General features: G+C 37.7%; 2 protein-coding genes across 2 annotated transcripts in view; both read left to right on the forward strand.

The window, feature by feature from the left end:
- The first annotated feature begins 372 nt into the window (after positions 1-372).
- c1qtnf9 (C1q and TNF related 9) lies at positions 373-5,153 on the forward strand. Its single transcript, XM_038293628.1, has 4 exons — positions 373-857; positions 1,278-1,340; positions 1,744-2,599; positions 4,212-5,153. Exons 1-3 carry the CDS (start codon positions 671-673, stop codon positions 2,511-2,513), a joined length of 1,020 nt encoding a protein of 339 aa, XP_038149556.1. The 5' UTR covers positions 373-670; the 3' UTR covers positions 2,514-2,599; positions 4,212-5,153.
- A 3,340-nt stretch (positions 5,154-8,493) lies between these two features.
- Positions 8,494-16,939, forward strand: part of spata13 (spermatogenesis associated 13) — a 36,878-nt gene continuing 28,432 nt past the window's right edge. The window contains exon 1 of the mRNA XM_038293709.1: positions 8,494-8,972. Coding sequence (XP_038149637.1) covers positions 8,964-8,972 — 9 coding nt within the window. The 5' untranslated portion in view covers positions 8,494-8,963. The remainder of the gene's footprint in view (positions 8,973-16,939) is intronic.

Genomic DNA, 16,939 nt, shown 5'->3' on the forward strand with positions numbered 1-16,939 from the left:
GGAAAAGGCCTGAGACCAATGTAATAAAAAACAACAGCTGGTAATTGAGATTTTGAACCCAGCTGTTCATATTTAAAAGCCACTAAACCAATCCATGCCATCTGATATTCCTGTTGCTCCTCTTTTAAATTACACTCATGAAACAAAGCATGCATATTAGCATTGGACAACTAAGCAGAGTCTAATCAGATGTGGATCATTAAACTAAAAGGCTACTGCTCTTTGACATAAAGGTCATTTGATATATCTGATTGTGTTTCATAGTGCAGTAAATAAACACTGTATCTGCCAATGAGATATCAAAGCATGTAACTATATGCCCAAGTTGAATGTCTTGTTTTGCACAGACAGGCAGCTCAAGTGGAACAATGCGGTTCTGTTTACCTTCCTATTCTCAGACGCTGTGACTCTGGGCTTATTATTAGCCTCAGCTGGACTAGACAAGCATCTGAAGGGCTAGAGGCCATGCATAACTGATGGAGCAGAGTCAATGACTAAACAAGTGAGCCAGTGAGAATGCTCTGAGAAATATGTTAAGCTTTCTCCAGACTGTGAATCTTTGGCTCCTGCTATGAACTTGTCTACTGTTGCATGGGGTTTGACTGAAAGTCCTGATACTGACAGTGTGCATTGACTGAGAGTCTGTAAGTCTGAGCGTTTAGTATGCAAAATGTTGCAGATAAGCTTAAGGGTTGCGCTCCTGCTCCTGCTCTTGGTTGTCAGATGCATTGCAGAGGAATCAACACCGTCTAAAGGTTGCGTTTGCGGGTATCCTGGAATACCGGGCGATCCCGGTCACAACGGTTTACCAGGCAGAGATGGCAGAGACGGACTCAGAGGGGACAAAGGAGAACAAGGTGGGTTGGGAAGAAGACTTAGGAAGATTTAACATGTTTATTAGATTAAAATATTCATTCAGATGAGGGTCATTTGTCAGATTAAAAATACATTCAGCAAAGTTTAACCAGGAGTTAAACGTATTCTAATTTTCATTAAGCTCAGATATCAGGATTACATTATATATATATATATATATATATATATATATATATATATATATATATATATTTTTTTTGTGTCATATTCAAATGTTAAATTTCATGTTTTCATTACCTTGAACTGGAATATCATTATAATCAAGAATAATCAGGGTGTGTGACTAATTTGCGTTTTATTCAGGGAACTTGGTTGCAGATATATTCAATTTTTTTATAATAAAATTTTATGAATATGGTTGCATATTTAAAAACCCTTTTAAATTGTTGTTTCATGTGAAGGTGAAATTGGCCCTTCAGGACCAGCTGGTGTTGGAGGCCTAAAGGGAGACAAAGGCGACACTGGTATGTGTCTTGAAAATAACAGCCTGTTAAAAAACAAAACAAAACAAAAAACAAACAAACATGTCTGTTAGTGTTATTTTATTTGCTTACTTTAAAGCATTACATTGAAATGAAGAAAAAAAAAGTAATCATACCCCACTGATGAAAATTAATTTTAAACGATTTTGTAGAAGAACAAAAATTGTTAATGGTTTTCAGCAGTGTTTAGTTGTAATCACCTAAAAATTAGTTATTCTTGTAACAGGACCATAAAAAAAGAAAAAAAACAGTTGCTCCCACTAACTTTGCAGATTTTGTTAATCAAACTTACGCAATTCTAGTAAAATAAACTAGTCTTTGTTATGAGTCTTGATTTTTCTTTCACTCTTATTATGTTTGGTAACTGTATACTCGTTCTCTATAGGTACAAGTGGTGCTACTGGGTCTAAAGGAAAAAAAGGAGATAATGGTGAGAGGGGACCTCCTGGGAAAATGGGCCCCCAAGGAATACAGGGACCATATGGGCCAAAGGGAAGTAAAGGAGATCTTGGCCTGCCAGGACCCCAAGGACCTAAAGGAGATGTAGGGTCTCCAGGACCACATGGTCCAAAGGGGGAAGTTGGTCTTCGAGGTGACAGAGGTATTCAGGGGCCACTGGGACCCCCTGGCAAACCAGGCCCTAAGGGAGAAATGGGTGTTCCGGGTCACAAGGGCAACATTGGCTACCGTGGAGAAAGAGGTGCCCGGGGTGAGAAGGGTGAGGGGGGTGAAAAAGGTGAGTCTCCTGTCATCCCCAAAAGTGCCTTTTCCGTGGGACTAACAGCCCGTAGTAAACTTCCACCAGCTAATACGCCCATCAGGTTTGACAAGATCATTTACAACCAGCAAAATCACTACGACCCACAGTCTGGGAGATTCACCTGCCCCGTGGCAGGCGCCTACTTCTTCACCTACCACATCACCGTCTTCTCCAGAAATGTGAAAGTGGCCCTAATGAAAAATGGGGCCAAAATCATCCACACCATGGACAATTACCAGGCCAGCGAGGACCAGGCAGCAGGGGGCGCTGTGCTGCACTTGGATGTGGGGGACAGAGTGTGGCTGCAGGTGGTTGGAGGAGAGCTATTTAATGGGCTATTTGCTGATGAAGATGATGACACTACTTTCTCTGGGTTTATAATCTTTGGAGCTTAATTAAAGCTATTTGATAGGTGTTGGAAAATCTCAGACAGTATAAAACAGATATGTCTCATTTTAAGGAAATAAATGTTGAATCTTTATACAGGTGCTGGTCATAAAATTAGAATATCATGAAAAAGTAGATTGATTTCAGTAATTCCATTTAAAAAGTGAAACTTGTATATTATATTCATACATTACATACAAACTCATATATTTCAGATGTTTATTTTGTTTAATTTTGATGATTACAAATGACAACAAATGAAAATCTCAAATTCATCATATCAGAAAATTAGAATATTGTGAAAAGGTTCAAAATTGATGGCCCCTGGTGCCACACTCTAATCAGCTAATTAACTCAAACCACCTGCAAAAGCCTTTAAATGGTCTTTCAGTCTAGTTCTATAGGCTACACAATCATGGGGAAGACTGCTGACTTGACAGTTGTCCAAAAGACGACCATCGACACCTTGCACAAGGAGGGCAAGACACAAAAGGTCATCGCTAAAGAGGCTGGCTGTTCACAGAGCTCAGTGTCCAAGCACATTAATAGAGAGGCGAAGGGAAGGAAAAGATGTGGTCGAAAAAAGTGTACAAGCAAGAGAGATAACCGCACCCTGGAGAGGATTGTGAAACAAAACCCATTCAAAAATGTGGGGGAGATTCACAAAGAGTGGACTGCAGCTGGAGTGAGTGCTTCAAGAACCACCACACACAGACGTATGAAAGACATGGGTTTCTGCTGTCGCATTCCTTGTGTCAAGCCACTCTTGAACCACAGACAGCGTCAGAAGCGTCTTGCCTGGGCTAAAGAGAAACAGGACTGGACTGCTGGTGAGTGGTCCAAAGTCATGTTCTCTGATGAAAGTAAATTTTGCATTTCCTTTGGAAATCAAGGTCCCAGAGTCTGGAGGAAAAGAAGAGAGGCACTTCATCCACGTTGCTTGAAGTCCAGTGTAAAGTTTCCACAGTCAGTGATGGTTTGGGGTGCCATGTCATCTGCTGGTGTTGGTCCATTGTGTTTTCTGAGGTCCAGGGTCAACGCAGCCACATACCAGGAAGTTTTAGAGCACTTCATGCTTCCTGCAGCTGACCAACTTTTTGGAGATGCAGATTTCATTTTCCAACAGGACTTGGCACCTGCACACAGTGCCAAAGCTACCAGTACCTGGTTGAAGGACCATGGTATCCCTGTTCTTAATTGGCCAGCAAACTCTCCTGACCTTAACCCCATAGATTTTCTATGGTATTGTGAAGAAGAAGATGCAATACACCAGACCCAACAATTCAGAAGAGCTAAAAGCCACTATTAGAGCAACCTGGGCTATCATAACACCTGAGCCGTGCCACAGACTGATCGACTCCATGCCACGCCGCATTGCTGCAGTAATACAGGCCAAAGGAGGCCCAACTAAATACTGAGTGCTGTACATGCTCATACTTTTCATGTTCATACTTTTCAGTTGGCCAACATTTCTATAAATCCTTTGTTTTTATTGGTCTTCAGTAATATTCAAATTTTCTGATATGATGAATTTGAGATTTTCATTTGTTGTCATTTGTAATCATCAAAATTAAACAAAATAAACATCTGAAATATATGAGTTTGTATGTAATGTATGAATATAATATACAAGTTTCACTTTTTAAATGGAATTACTGAAATCAATCTACTTTTTCATGATATTCTAATTTTATGACCAGCACCTGTATATATGTGAATAAAAACAGGCAATTCAACAATATTCTTGGGGAACTCATATAATAATTCAGTCTATAGTTAATTTATAGTTCAGAAATAAATCAATTTATAAAAAAATCTAATTATAATTAAATTTAACAATTTAAATTGTCGTGTAAAGATACCACTTCAGATGCAGATTGTGTTTTCTGATATTTGCATTGCCCGGTCTATGATTTTAAACCAGAAGGAACTACTTCTTCAATATATTTTATTGAATAAGCAGTAGGATTTCCTTTGTTGTACCTCGGAATATAACTTCCTTAAAAAAAAAATAATAAAAAATGACAAACCGGGGGTCAAACCGAACAATGAGTTATTTACTAATATACCTCATATTTTTTCTGTAACAGTGGGACAGAGATCCTCCATAAAATCAGAAAAGCATAAAACAGAACTTATAAAATCAGTAAGATAATCCCCAAAATTCAAACCTTTAATTTTGTATTACTCTTTTTTTTGTAACTCTTATTACTCTGCATTGTTATGATGCTTCAAGCACAAGAGGGCACCCTGCAAGAAAAGTATGTAGACTCCAACAAAAATATATCAGGCTTGTGGGTAGATTAACCACGTGCTGCATTTTTAACCAAACTGGGCAACAATGTTGCAAGAAATGCACAAAGGTGATTTTTTTTTTTTTTTTATTCTGAACAAATTTTTTTGAGATAAGTCACATTCTGTTTCCAAACCCTGGAAACCAAAACAGAGCAGGTTGGGAAGCAAAGCATTAGGCTGTTTGTAGATGATGAAATGAAACTCATAAGGAACAGAACATGCTGATGGTGAGAAGATTATTAATGGTCTATGCTTACATAAGTTTGGATTTGATTTATCTATTAAATGAACAGGACAATTGTTCTTTTTCTGTATGGAAAACCTTTGAATAAAATCTGTAACGTGTCACCAGACTGAAGTTAAGGTCTTCACTCCTTTATTGGTCTATTAATCTAACATATTGATATGTAAGTTAGATCATTAGATAATAGTGAAGAAAATGCAAGAAGAAGGCTGCAATGAGTTATAATTATAGCATCCACTCCCTCCCCACACACACACCCCAACCCACAAAAGAAAAAAGCAAAAAAATAAAATAAAACAGTCTGACAGGTTTAAACAAAAGGTACATTCCTCTTTCTGCTTCCCAGTCCAAACACATACTGCCCCTGATGATGCTCTCTAAAAGAAAAAAACAAAAGAAAAACTCTTTTAGGCAATACAATTATTATAGTGTTCTTTTAAATGCCATAATTGTTGTTGTTTTCTTTTAACCCTTTTTAATTCATTCAAAATTAACTGCTCTTTCCAATATTTTGCAATTAGTTTACTTTTGCTGATAAAGTAGTGCATAATAACCACTTTAGCAATCCAATGCCATTGTTAATGTAGGAAGAACTTCTGTTTTATCAATTTCAAAAAGAATATCAATAATAACTAGACATCAGCTCTTAAACTAAACTCTTTTGAGGTATTTTGATGCTCTTACTATAATTGCCAAACCTAAAGCACATGTAGGTGTACTGGGCATTAAACGGAAATGGTAAATGGATGGGAAAAAAGGCAGGTTTACTACTAAAATCTAAAAGTAATGAGGGAACAACAAACAGGGGTGCACAGAAGATTTGTACATACTGTATGAGTATTTGTATATAAGATGTATGTAGACAGACAGACAGACAGACAGACAGACAGACAGACAGACAGACAGACAGACAGACAGACAGACAGACAGACAGCATTACATAGACATTCTCCTAAAAACATTGGCGTGGCTTTGGGTCCAGTGTTTTAACCTGTCAGTTGTTTGATTTATTTTTTATTTTTTTGCTGATGTAACAATGATGCTTCTTTTATTATTTAGCTTCATGAAACTAGGATTGAGGGAATTGTTACTCAGCCAATCTAATATTTGTCCCTCCCCTCACTACTTATTTGAGTTTTTTATCTTCTAAAATCTAAATATGCAGCCAAGCAAGAACTGATCCTGATTGTAGTAAATGTTTTAAGTTATGGTAATTATATGACACAAAAATGTCTGGACTGCAACTTCTGCCTCACTTGTTTGTTGGCTTACTATAAAGGACAATCATCTCTTTCTCTCTCTCTGGAATTTGGGGATGGGCATGGAACAGAAGTGACATTAAATTCCACAAGTATGATTCAGTGACACAGCACAACACAAGGAAGGCAAGGCAAAACCAACTGGAAAGCCCAGTCTTTTTCTGTCCTACTGACAAGCAGGAACTGTGGAGTGCCAAAAGTGCCAAGGTTCACTAAATAGTCCAATCTAAAAACCATTATTATAATATCTTATTATTTGAAAATAGATGAAAACAAATCCATTTATCGTCAATGTATCAATTAATCTATGCATCTCTTTATGTTTAAAATTAATGTACAGTTCTATATAAATGTATTAATTCTAAACAGGAAATTCATATTTTTATGTGAAGTTTCCCAAATCAATGAAATAAAAGTAAAATGCAATTATTAGTTTTAACTTTCCATCTAGACACCCAACAAAACAGGCAAAACACTCAAAATCAATGATAAAGGTAGGCAATGCAGTTTCTGTTTGAAACTTACCTGTTTGACATAATTACAATGATTTATGTTTTTTGTGATGGTGGTAGGGCTAGATATAGTAACATATTATAGTGTATCCTCCATTTGATAACACAATTGCCCAAAGAGCCATGAATAAAAAAAAAGATTACAAGTACTTGGCTGTTCTTTTATTTTTTTTAGCTAAAAGAAATAGTATCACATTGTTATTGTACAGCTCATACTGCACTCAGAAGCTTTGCACTTCTAAATGACGATGGAAGGGAGCAGCTCTCTCATCAACTTATTCTTTGTTGTCATAGCAAGTACGGGAGAGGCAGCATGGATGAAAGAGCATTAATGTAGCAACAACAAATAAAGACTAGTGCTAATAAAAAAAACTATAAGTGGTTCTAAATGGAGCCCAATAGTCTCCTCCTCAGCTATGTAGACGACATAATGGAAAGCTTTAGATTTGCCAGTTTTCAAAATATTAATTGAAGGTTCAGACGAATCAAATTAATATTCAGTATTAAGTATACTACTACATTAATGATGTTTTCAAATAAATCTTTAAAAGGTTTTATCAAAGCAGTTTAGGGTTGAACTAATCAGATGAATCATGATTAATCAATTACTGAAATAATCTCCAAGTAATTTAGTAATAGATTAATAGTTAACTGGAGTATAGAGACTCTAAAACATGCCTTAAGCTGACAGTGAAACTCAGAGATTGTAAATAAAGATTTTGCAGTTAAGTAAAAAAAAAAAAATAATTCTTTTTTGTCATTCTACCCTAGCCAGAACTCCTTAACCTTTTATAGGGCGGGTTAATGTTTTTTGATTACTTGCATACTCCCTTTCAAATGGAGTCCCCCGCGTCCTGCAGTGAGGTCTAAAGGCACAAGATTTATATCCAGCAATTCAGCGAAGATCCTGCTACATGGCTGTACATCTTAATTTGGCATTCCACCAATTAGATGAGCCCTTGAATGATTACTAATGTTAACAAGTCATGAAAAAAGGTAAAAAGCTAATTGAAAAGTTAAAAAGTAAAGCTAAAAAGTTAACAAGCCTAGTTAACATTACATTTAGGTTTATAAACTAAATATGTAAGTACCAGTATCAGCATTAATGTTTTTCACGAATTTCTTATAGAAGCACTTTTGTTATTTTTCTTAATATATTTGAGCAAGTGGTTGTTTCTTGTTATTACATTTGCATTCATTTTTGGCATCAAAATATATCCAGATTTTTGAATGTTACAAAGGTAATAAGGTCTTTTCCTGGATTCCAATAACATAATTGGCTTGACATTTTTTTAATCAATGAGTGCCCTACAAAGGGTTAAGTAGAAACTTTTTAGTTTCACCTCGTTTAAATCTGTAAAATAATATTCTTTAAGGAACCTTTGGCTATTGGATTATTAATCAATGAATCTAAACAATAATAGACTGATCATTTTGTAAACTAATAGTTAATTGCAGCCCTAAAGCATATACATTTAAAGGCCTTGATTCGTTGCAACTTTAGTTTTTTATTATGCAGTATTGTACGAGTATTAGAGTGGGCGTGGCTTTCCAGTTAAAATTGTTAATAGTCTGGTATTCTATTGGCTGTCAGCCGGACGGTCACTCTGTGGTCAACCAATCGCCTTCACCCTAGCCTCACAACGCCCCGCCCCCTGCAAACACAGCAACAAGTGCAGCGAGGATGCTCTCCAGCTCCAATCCAAGAAAGACTCACTGGAACAGAGCTCCTCATTGACCACACAAGCAGCTTCATTGTAGCGTCAGGTTATAACTCCCCGTACGATTCCAAATAGCATTTATCGTTGTTTTACTCTGTTTTGAACGAGTTTAACCGGTTCGCGAAAGTGAAATTAGAAACGGCGTCGCTTACGCAACTCGGGTAGAAGTTTTCTGAGTGAGTTAGCTTCCGCTGCTAGCTCAAGAAGTCAAGGAGCCGTGTGTCCCCCCAGTATGCTTCTGGGTGACTGAAGAAAAGAGGAGAGAGGGGAGGAGGAAGACGTTTGTTGGGCTTTTTCTGGAACCGATATGAACCTGGCAGAAGGCAGCAAGCAAGCCGCTAGGAGACACACTCTGCTACGGCATGGATAAATAGCAGAACAGCTGCTGTGTCTGTGAGAAGAAAGGTGGAGGAGGACACCAGCGACTATGAGCAGGGTATGTATTATTGTTTTTACTCTGTTTCCTCAGGGCTAAAACACGTTAATTGAAATGATCAGTATTCCACCAGCCCTTGAAATTGCATTGATTTTTTTTTCTCCCCTCCTTTGACTGAAACGGGACCTGTGGGGGTTATTATGGTGCATTACAGCGGTGGTTGTTATAGTGATGTGGGAGATGCCAGGCTGTGCTGGGAGTTAGTTAGTTAGTGATGGAGGGAGGGAGGGGGCTGAGGGCCTGCTAATACAAAGAACCCAACCGTCCAAAATGTAAATGAAAGGAAACGTGAAAGAGCACTTAGACCGTGAGATCTACATGAACACATGAACTTTTCATTGTAATCTACAGCTAGCAATCAATACTCTGGTTTGAGCTGTAGATTTAAAGCTTTGATGGTGGAGTAAGATCAAACAGCGGTAAGCCTGAAAGATCAAAGGACTGTTAATTGATGCCAGGTTGGTTAACAAGGACTGATTAAGTAAAGTAAACCCTAATGGTATTTTATGTTTCCCTATTGGCATCTGCAACTTTATAAAGTGTTGTTCCGAAGCATTAGACAAATTGTATTTTGATTGTTTCTCATTTAAGTAGTTATCGTGTCAGTAACTTATTATTTTTATTTAATTGAAAGGTTCAATTTCAATTCAATTTATGTATAAAGTGCCAGTTTACAACACATGTCATCTCAAAGCGTTTTACAGTTCACCAGATCATACAGTCATATTGATTCAAAGTTTTCTATCTCAGGAAAAAACTGTTGATTACATGGACTCATTGACTCTTCAGCATTCCCTCACACTAAGTATGCTTGTAGCGACAGTAGAGAGGAAAAACTCCCTTTTAACGAGAAGAAGCCTCCAGCAGACCAGGCTCAGTGTGAGCGGCCATCTATCGAGGCTGACTGGGGTTCAAGGAGAAAGAAGCAGCGATACAAAAAGCAGCTGTAAAAGGCGGCACCGTCCAGGAAAAACACAGCCAGGCAGACGAGCTCTGAGCTAACTCGTATGTCAGAGGATGAAGAAAGCATATCCAGCCAGTCACAATCAGAGAAAAAGGACTACACTGGAAAAACAGGCCGATCTCCAATATCTATAAACAAAGGTGTTGATAGCAGCAGCACAGAGGTTAAACCTGAATGTTTTTTTCTCCATTATTTAATATACCAAATTTTGTTCTACCTACTTATAAACAAAATGAGTTATCCAGTTCCTTCCTGAACTTGAGATACGATGTACAAAGCCTATTCTTTTTTGATAGATAATATATCCGGCACAGGTCGCAAAACTTTACCGAAGAACAAACACTTTACACCTGAAGTCATACAATGTAATAATAAATGAAAATTGAACGAGGGAATTTTAAATCTTTTTCTTATTTGACTTTGAGCAGTGATCCTCCCGTCCGATTCTGAACATTTGAGCTCATCTACTCAGATAAATCTAAACTAGATGGAAGCAGAAATATGTGGCTACAAATAAATTAAGCATTTGATTAAATGCATCTTTTTGAGTTTGAAAAAAAAAAATTAGATAAAGGTTATTAACACATTGTGATATTTAGATAGTTTAAATGTTATAATTGCTTAACCTTTTTTTTTTGGGGGGTCAAATCCTAATCTTTGTTTTTTTTGGAACTCTAAACTATCTGTTTTTTCACACCGTTTACCCCAAAAGTTAATACATAGATGTATAACATGAGCCAATTCCTGTGATTTAAAACAGAAAATGAACAGATTCCTACTGCTACACTGTTAACAATTAACCTACATTAACGTTAACATAATTTTAATGTTAATGTTAATCTAATTTCAATAGCTATAATACACCTAGAGAAGTTACGTTACGTCCGCTTAACATTTCTAGATACATTTTCATACAGTTGCAATTAAAACAAACTAAACATACAAAATTATAGAATAAAAACATGCAATATATTGTGTTAGTTTCAAGTAGGGATGTAAGCATCAATGGGAATCAAAGAAAATAAGGCAAATTGAGCACATATTGCAACCGATATTGTCACCACGCTATTTTATTTCACAAGATTTTCTCATATTCATACAACCATATTTTCTATTACCTAGTGTGCGTAATGTGTTTTTAGCAGCAATTCCAAGTGTACGGGCAATTTTGCTTTGACTCACAGATTCATATTTGAGGTGATTTGAATGTCTGCTAGAGAATGACATAAATAAACTGAATTAGAGCAGTTTAGTTTGTTGCCTTTCATATGATGGGGTTTAACAATTGCAAGAAGGAAAAAAAAATAAATGAATAAAACTGAGGTTTTTCTGTTTAACAAGTGATTGATCAGGGTCAATTCATCTGAAAACTGTCTTATTAGGGCCACCAACAGGTTTCTGACACATCTCTACCTTTTTTTTTTTCATCATATCTCTTTTTAGAATAACAGGATACTGCAGCTGATGCAAGCTTGCCCCCTTTTTTTTTTTGAACAGATAGCTTTCAAATTGTTGGCCAGTGAAACTCCAAATATTTCAAAACAGCCAAATCCATCTTTTTTTCCCAGTTGGGGAAGGGGCAAACACTCATTAGATTTAAAGACAGCTCACATCCCCCCTGCATTTTCTTAAAAGGTCTTTGAACCGTAGCATTTTTATCTGTGTATGTTTTTCTGTTTTTAAACTTTTAGTCCTTCTAAATGGGTCTAGTCTGCTACTATGAAAAAATAAGAAAAAAACATGGAAAAAATATTCATCTTCAAACAAAATAATATAAGCTTGGCATTCATCCTGATAGATTTAACTTTCTCCTTTTTGAATCTGACAAGCATTTTTACACCAGCTGTGATCATTAGACTTAAACATTGTTGTGCAGCAACCTCTGGCAGCTTATAATACCAAATTGGAAACTTGAACTTAAACTCTGGTCAATATCATAAGCTGTCAACTTAACTTTCCAAAGAATAGCAATAATATGACTAGCATCAGTTTTAGCAAGGCAGTGTACCATCAGCTTAGCAGCAAAATCTAAATATTTCTGCAGCCTTATACTCTACTCCGCTTTTATAATTTATCCATCTTGGCACCAAATATTGTTTTTCACTTTCACTTGATCTTTGACATTTTCCTCTTTCTTATTAAATTTCCATTCTGCACTGCTCACTCACTCAGCTTCACCTCTTCTCCCATGGACATGTGTCTGTTCTTCTTTTCTCCCATTGTACCAGTGTGCAATATCGTAACTCTTCTCATGTAGTTTTGTTACAGTAAATAACACCAAGAACTTTGTTTGCAAACTAATATAGCAAAAAAGCGAACATGGCGTAATCATTTAATTAGAAGAGTCAACTACAGGAGTTGAAATTCATTGGGTCATAGTACATGAAAGGCTTCATTATTACTTTGATTTTTGTTTGATTGACTTTGCCTTGACACTAGAAACTACCTCACGTCTTATAAAATTCAGTTAAATGTTTAAAAGAAGAAGAAAATTTTAATTTAAAACCACAAACATGGAAAAAAACCAAGGTTAGAATCAAATGCCCTATAAAAATGGGTGGATCTTTAGTAGTTCTTTAAGACCTTCCACTTCTCTTCAGTAAAGCATGGAAGGGACCATGGCAAATGAAGCAATGCCTTCTGTTTTCATTCGTTTTAATTCATGGAACATTTAAAAAGGTCCGATGTTTGACCCAGGGGCTCTTGTTGGAGGATAGGAAAAGTTTCTTCACATAAACCAAGGTCAGCCTGAGCCATGTAATCTACTGTATCAATAAATCATTTGAAACTTTAAGGAAGCCAGTAAACTCAAAGGTCAAAGTCTAGAAGCCATTTTTTTGATACCATACTAAACAGCTACAATATTACTGTAGCTTAGGATGTATTTTTCTGTTTTAAATTAAGTGATAACCAATGAGAAATAATGGATCTAATAATACATTTAAACCAATCATTTCCTATATTTTCTTTAATGTTGGGCTATCAGGTTTCTGTAATGGTCAGTGACATTGAGCTTTGGTGCTGTTTTGTCCTCTCTGAGCCTTGTGCATTGTGGGGTTTTAGGTTTCTGGTTGTCTGTCTGTGACAGCCCCCTACAGATCAGGTGAAGTGTGCGGCTCCCTAAGTGAGAGTGGAGGCACTCCCTGGTTTGTCCTCCACCTGTACTTCCCACACTATAGAGGAAGAGGTGTGGTGTCTCCTGAGCTACATGCCTTTGCCAGATCAAAAATCAGAAACTGGGTCATGCATTAATATGACACTTTTATTCAGGAAAAGAGGTGCTGATCTAGATGGAACGTATTTTGGAAAAACTTGGCAAATCAGAGCTGATATTTAGTCATTAAAGGAAAATCAAAAAATGAATGGACTATCTAGTTGCCTTTATCTCCATAGAAGAATAAACCTCGGGTATTTCCTGTTGGTTTATTCAAAAGGTGTCACTTAGCTGAACCAAGTGTTTCCCCTGATTACATTATCATTTTGATCAAACCGGTCCTACACACAGGCAGGTGGAGCTTTGAGAACCAGATTACAAGTGGAAAGGAGTATGAGGATACACACACTGCACACTCACACGGTCAGTTTCCTCCACCATTGAATCGCTGACACTTTTCATTCCTGCCAGAGACTGGCTTAAGAGTTACTTCCAAAGATAAAAGCTAAAAGTTTTTTAATTGGATTCATGTCAGCAGTCAGTGAGGCGAATTGTTGCCTAATTCACAGAATCACAGAATATGAAATCATTTTTTTGAAAGATAAAACTTTTCCTTTCTACACAACATACTGTAAATGTAGCTTAAAACCATTTTTAGGCAGACTGTTTAACTGATCAGCCAGTCTGTTTTGCTTCATTAAGGCAAACATAAATGGAGACGGGGATCAAGACACCAGACGGTTAAAATGCTGGTGCTCCAGGGTGCTTGTGTCTGTCTGAAAGCTAAGACAGAAAATTAAATGTCCTAAATCTCCCTCAATGTTTGTGTCTGGTGTACGTTTATATTTATATATCTTTGGTCCAGTTTTGACTTAATTAGTTTGCTCGTCCCTAAAGCAAGACATACCTCTGCAGAGGTGAACTTTATTTGCACTGGGTCACTTCACGTTTCACATTTATGATCCCTTACATAACTGCCTGCCTGGATTCTCTGGTTAAACAGGAAGGGAGGCACTTCTCTGTAAATGCTTTCCCCCCACAGCTGTGTGCATGGGTGTAGGCAGCACTGACTAATTGTTTATCTCTTTTTTTTTTTTTTTTTTTTTTGGAATGCAATCTTGCATTCAGGCTGCTGTGTAGTGTGTGTTTACGTTCCTTAACACGTCTTCTTCCTTTTCTCTCAGAGTCTAATCTCAGGATGGCTCCAGCTGGAAGCTCCCGTGTCTGTGTGTTTGTATGCGAGGCCGATTGGGGTGTGTGGCGTGGAGGGGGTCCTCTCTTAGCTCTTAATTAACTCTGGATCCGGGACTGCAGTGTACCGCTCCCATCAGCAGATTGGAGAGGGGAAGCCAAGAAGCCGCCGTTCTGGCAGGTTGGCATTGCTGGAGAGTAATGCAGGGAGAGATGTTTACGTGTAAATAAAGCAACCCTGTAGCTTTTAGCCACTTGGGGCGCTAGGCCTTTAGCTTTCAGGTTTAGCACTCCAGAAAGCAAATTAAAGCATGATTAGGAAGCTGATAGCAGACCCCTTTGGACCAACAGATTCTAGCACATTGGCCAGAAAAATTTTATGCGGTCTTATCCCACCAGATCATCCTCCTTAGAATTCTTACCATTTCCCCTACCTAGAATGTTTCAAACTGGTAGCATGATATATTCTTACTCCCTTTCAAAAATAACTTTCTTCTAAAACTCTTTTATTGTGCCCAGGTTTGTGGTTTGCACCAATAAAAGTGACTCATCAGCAGATTCTCTACTGAGCTGCAGATCTTTGCAGCTTCTTCAAAGTTACTAAAAGCATCATGGGAGATTTCTTGATGCAGCCCTTGTCTGGTCTAGACGGTGATTTTTCCATTGTTCTGTTTTCAGGCGAAAAGTATTCAGACAAGAGCTTAAATGATGTGAGAACAATAGTTGCAGATTTTGCAGCATCAGTGAACTCTCTGCATGACTTTGAACATCTTCTGGTTTTGTATAAAAAAATGTACCACCTGTCTAACCATAATTTCCCTAAGCAAAACCACCAAGTATGAGTGGATACCAGCTGGGATGTGACAGTTGGCTCCTTCTGCAGGGAAAAAGCAACACAGACGCCGAAGGACGGAGCATGTGGTAGAACGGCTGACATCGCAAAGCCAGTTCTCAAAACAAAAACAAGCTGGCCAGGCTGTGAGCAATCGTTCCCTATCTTCCCACTATCTCTGTGCGCTGGAGCCACATGGAAGTATTGATCCTGTATTTTTCTAGTTGCGACTCGGCGCGATTCCTTTGCAGGCGGAGTGGGAGATCGAGAGCACAAGGACACAATTCAGCGTAGTTTTGAAAGCAGCACATTGTTGGTGGAGGGTGTTTAGTGTCTGTCAGTAGCAGTGCTTGGCAGCGGTGGCTCTGTGTTTACATAAGTGTTCAGTGTGATGGGGAGAGCCAGTTAAAGTGACAGCAGATTCCACAGAGAGGTTGATTGAGAAAGCTCATCTGCTGCTAAACATGCATGGGAATGCAACTAAAAAACCACACACAGGGCAACCATTAAATCTTGCTCTTCCTTCAAATCTGTTGGTGTTTTTAAAGCTCCCCTCTATGCAAAACAACCGTTTAATTCACAACTTCATGATGTCCGACTTGGACTTTGCTGATTGTTTTATTTGAATTGTTTGTTGCTCAAGATGCATTCTTACATCCCTACAAAATAATGTTACAGCCCAGTTACGTTCTACCTTACTTTTTTAATAAGGTGTTTGTGGCTGTTTATATAATGAAACACATGTGATATCTAGTAGGTGAGCTACAGATGGAGGTATTATACTCATGTTCTGTGTATCTGCTGACACAAGATGCTGGCTAATTCTAAATCTCTGCAATGATTCTCCTGTGCTAAACTAGAGCTTTAACTAGAGCTCCTCTTTGCTGATCTATTAAAAAAAACAGTTAAGATATGGTTGGATTTTCCCCAAGCAGAAGCCAACAAAGAGGAATGTCTACATCCCTAAAACATGTGAGTGATGTAATAGTATGGCTCTGAGCCTCTTCTCTGGCTCTGATAAACCAGACGTATTCTAAAGAATCAGCCAGCAACCTACTCTTGTTCTGGACATGCTTGTTTGGCAAAGCAATCCCTATAGCCCCTACTGATTTAGTTTGTTTATTACCCTGGTGCTGTAAAGGGGTTTTCTCCTGCAAGCATCACAACCCATTGCTGGAGCTAGTGGGAAGAGAACCAATGGCAATAGAGTCATCAGAGATGCTTAGGGAAAAAATCTCTCAAGTGGGGTTGGCGACATGGACTGGATATTTTATCAAGATATTTAGTTGTGTTTTAAGGACTGTAAAAATCATGTTTAAATATTGTTTATTGCCTTTTTATCTTTTTAGGTAACTGTATGACTTTTAGTGCATTGCACAGTGACCATAACCCCCAGTTACTTAAAGATTTTAATTAACAGACTGAACACAGTCCGAGGTGGCTAGTAAGTAGTTTCATTTATTCGGTTACAGTTAATTGAGTAACTTTTTGACAAAATTACACTTTTAGGTTTATTTTTACTTCAGCATACTTTCAATTTCACTGTAGTCATATCTTTATAAAATATCACTACTCTTATATTGAGTAAAATGTAAAATGCTACTCCATCCTAGCATTTTACTGGCTTATGCCAGTTGGTAACTGGCTTATGCCAGTTGGTAACCGGCTTAAGCCAATTGGGAACCGGCTTATGCCAATTGGGAACTGGTTTATGCCAGTTCCCAATTGGCATAAGCCGGTTACCAACTGGCATATGCCATATGCCACTTTGGGCTCTAGATGCTGCTGAAAAATACAAATAAATGCAGCAAATGTGTCCAGAGGTG

Source organism: Cyprinodon tularosa, unplaced genomic scaffold, assembly GCF_016077235.1.
Source record: "Cyprinodon tularosa strain WSP-4 unplaced genomic scaffold, ASM1607723v1 ctg33, whole genome shotgun sequence".
NCBI lineage: Eukaryota > Metazoa > Chordata > Actinopteri > Cyprinodontiformes > Cyprinodontidae > Cyprinodon > Cyprinodon tularosa.